We start from the raw sequence: 3324 nt of genomic DNA, 5'->3' as shown, positions 1-3324 counted from the left end.
GTCTGTCAAGGACAATCTGCCGTGGCACGGAGCAGTAGATCAGTGCCATGGAGGGAGGGAGGGCACAGCCGGGAGCTCTGAGGTGCTGGGCAGGGGCAGCGGGCAGATGGGTTTGTTTACCGCCAGCCAGGGGTAGCACAAGCAGCTACTTGCAGAGCTTTACATCCTGCAGCACCAGCAAGGCTCAGTCCTCTGCCTGTGCTGAACGGCGTGAGGGGCCCAGTAGCACTCAGCGGGTTCATGTTTCTCGGTACCTTTTGTCACGGGTGGGGGGTTGTAGTCTGTGACAGCGATGAAGGACAAGGACCTGCTGCTCTGGGTTATCCGCACTGATGTGACCTTGGTGCCCACAGGTGGATATCTGGTCTCTGGGGATCATGGTGATAGAGATGGTGGATGGAGAACCCCCTTACTTCAGCGACTCTCCAGTCCAGGCCATGAAGAGGCTCCGCGACAGTCCTCCTCCCAAGCTGAAAAACTTCCACAGGGTGAGCACGCTGGCACGGGTAAACCTGGTGGCTATGGTGGGGAAACACCCGTCCCAGCCGTTCCTGGTGGAGCTGGCTATGCAAGCCGTCTTGCTAGGACGCGTTTCTTGGGGAGCTTCTGTGGCACTGGTGCCTAGTGGAGACAAGCTGCTGCTGACAGCTAGTGGCTGCTGTGGGCAATAGCCCTCATCCTGTGAGGTCACCTGGGCACGAACCTGGCACCAAGTCAGGTGGACCCAACAGATAACACCTCGCTGATGCCATAGAGTAGCTCATCTTTTGGGGGAGCAAAGAGGAGGCTCTTTGCTCTTGAGAGCTTCCAGCTTCGCCGCAGAGACCGTGTTAGGGTCAGAGTGGGAAAGCTCAGTGTAGGCAGCAGCTCCTGGAGACGCTGCAGCAGCTTTGAAGATGGACTCAGCCTCGTGGTTTCTTACAAAAAAGCAGCAGCGACATAAGAGACACAGCGATTACCTTTTAGTCACCACTTAGAGCAGTCCTTTCATTTCAGTCCAAGCCTCTGAGATCAAACAGCTTCTGTAGTGTTCTGAGCTCACCGGCCTTTCCAATTAATCAGAGTATCTGCAGCTGCTACACCTGAATTATTTAGCAGAGCAGCCTGCCGAGCAGCAGCTCCTTCCTCTGCCCCTTTGCCACGCTCGCTGAAATTTCAAGGTCAGTCTGGACCCAGTGTGTGCCCTGCTGAGGCAGTGCAAAGCCCCTTCTGGTCTCATTGCACACCTTGCCTGGTGAGACGACCCTGGTGACCCTGGGAGAGCTCTGCTCTGCTTTGTCCTGGGAACCAACTGGTTTCCAGCAGAGCTCTGGCTGGCCAGGCTGGGGCCATTCTGCCTGTCTCCTGAGTGGGGCTCAGCACCGGCCATGGGTCCAGCCCCCCGGCCTGATGACAGGGGATGGCTCTCAGGGTGGAGCAGCTTAGGCGGAGCCCAGCCAGTGTCACCTCTGCTGCTTTTCTGAAGCATCAGGAGGTTTACGGCCGGAGGGAAGAAAGCCGGATCCTGACACGCGTCCTGCGCTGAGCTGAGCTTTCCCCCTCCAGGCGCAGTGGAGTTGTCCAGAGCCCCCATGGAACAAGGGGTAGCTCAGGGTGAACAGTATTTCATGATCTACTTCTAAGCCAGCCAGAGCTGGGGAAACGGCCCCGCTCTGAAATGGAGGAAATCGCGGCTTTAAAACAAACAGCAGGTTAATCCTCTGGTGCAGAGGGTTTCCCCCAGCCCGAGACAGGCAGTGCCTGTGGGTGGTTCTTGGGTCTGGCTACTCAGCAGGCTCTGACACGTCTTCCAAAGACAAACCTGCTGAGGTCATCCAGCCTTTCAATATTCTGTGCTGCCGGTTCTTCATCTTCTCGTACCGGCAGTGTCAGGTTTTTGGAGGCTCTGGGAATCCCATTTCGCTACTTTTATTATTATTTTAACTACCACACAACCTGTGGCCAGTAAAAGAATGATCAACCCTCCCCACCCGAGTGATGTGCCTCGGGCAGCATGAATTCTGTGGAGGTTTTGAGCTGAAACGCAGAAAAGATTAAATAATAAAATGGGGAACAAAATGCACTTGGAGGGCTGTGGCAGGCAGCTTGTCTGAATGTGCTGGGCCCTCTTAAAAAGAAAACCTGCGTAAAGGTTGTGCCTGCCCATGACAGTGATCGCTGCCCCGCATTACATCCCTGTTCCAAAGCGGTGGCACAGGTGACCGGCACAGGAGCCTGTGTGACCGAAGCTGCCTCGTCGGGCAGTGGCTGCACAAGCTGCTGCCTGCTTCCTCCGGGGGCTGACGCGGTCGGTTGCTCTTTCACAGACCTCCCCGGTTCTGAGAGACTTCCTGGAAAGGATGCTGACGCGGGATCCGCTGGAAAGAGCGACGGCGCAAGAACTCCTGGACCACCCTTTCTTGCTCCAGACAGGACTTCCCGAGTGCCTGGTGCCCCTTATCCAGCAGTACCGAAAGCGCACCTCCACCTGCTGACTGCGCTGGGGGGAAATGCCAGGGAAGGTCACGATTCTGCACGAAAAACCCCAAACGTCTCAAGACCAGGCGGTCTCGTCCCGTGAATGGTGCTTGGATCTTGTCAGCGACCGCTTTGGAGGATGAGGGTGAACACTGTTCCTGCCGTTGGTGGCTCCTCTTTTGCTGAAGACAATCAATGCACCCGAGGTCCCGACAAGACCAGGTGTGTCTCAAGGGTAAAGCGGGTGGCTCGCGGGTCGCTGAAGAGCGGCGTTTTAACGTGGAGTCTGCAGTTGTGTCTCGGAGCGTCTGCAAGTTCCTGCAGGCCGTGGCTGCCGGCTGCCGGGTGGAACGCTGTTCCCCATCAGAAATGGGGTCGTGTTTCCGTAGTTGTACACTGGAGTCTGGAGCAGGCTCCAACGCACGTTTGGGGGCACAGGCCCCTCTAAGCAATGCACAAAGACTGGACGATTTTTTCCTCTGAGACTTTTTCACAGATGACTTTGATTTCCTTTGGTTAAACGTGGGCCTAGAAAGTGGTACCTGCGTTCCCAGGGAGCAGACGTGACCCACGCACCGTTTCCACGTGGCTCTCCCGCATCAACACGCTTCTCCTTTGCTGAGGAATACGTGTGGTTTAGTGGTCAATCTCGAATCCATTTCATGATCTTAGACTTTTGGAGGGGGAAACCCTTGGATCCGCACCTTGAAACGGACCCTGGAGAAGGTTCTCGCCCCCAGGATCTTGTGGTTGAACGTTCACAGCACCCACCGCCTCCAGCGCTGGCTGGAACGCAGCGCCTGCGGGCGCTGTGTGTGTCCCCAGGCCCTCTCCTCCCAGGAGAGGCTGAGGGCTGCTGCCCTGAGC

At 56.6% G+C, this 3324-nt stretch overlaps 1 protein-coding gene across 1 annotated transcript in view; it reads left to right on the top strand.

Moving 5' to 3' along the window:
- The window catches only part of LOC104490083 (serine/threonine-protein kinase PAK 6-like), a 6756-nt gene extending 4282 nt beyond the window's left edge, over positions 1-2474 (top strand). The window contains exons 6-7 of the mRNA XM_010132329.1: positions 354-488; positions 2307-2474. Of these exons, the coding sequence (XP_010130631.1) occupies positions 354-488; positions 2307-2474 (303 nt within the window). The remainder of the gene's footprint in view (positions 1-353; positions 489-2306) is intronic.
- Positions 2475-3324: the final 850 nt, after the last annotated feature.

The sequence above is a fragment of the Buceros rhinoceros genome, unplaced genomic scaffold (genome assembly GCF_000710305.1).
Source record: "Buceros rhinoceros silvestris isolate BGI_N320 unplaced genomic scaffold, ASM71030v1 scaffold9390, whole genome shotgun sequence".
In the NCBI taxonomy this organism is placed as follows: domain Eukaryota; kingdom Metazoa; phylum Chordata; class Aves; order Bucerotiformes; family Bucerotidae; genus Buceros; species Buceros rhinoceros.
This window is presented reverse-complemented; position numbering and strand designations above follow the sequence as displayed.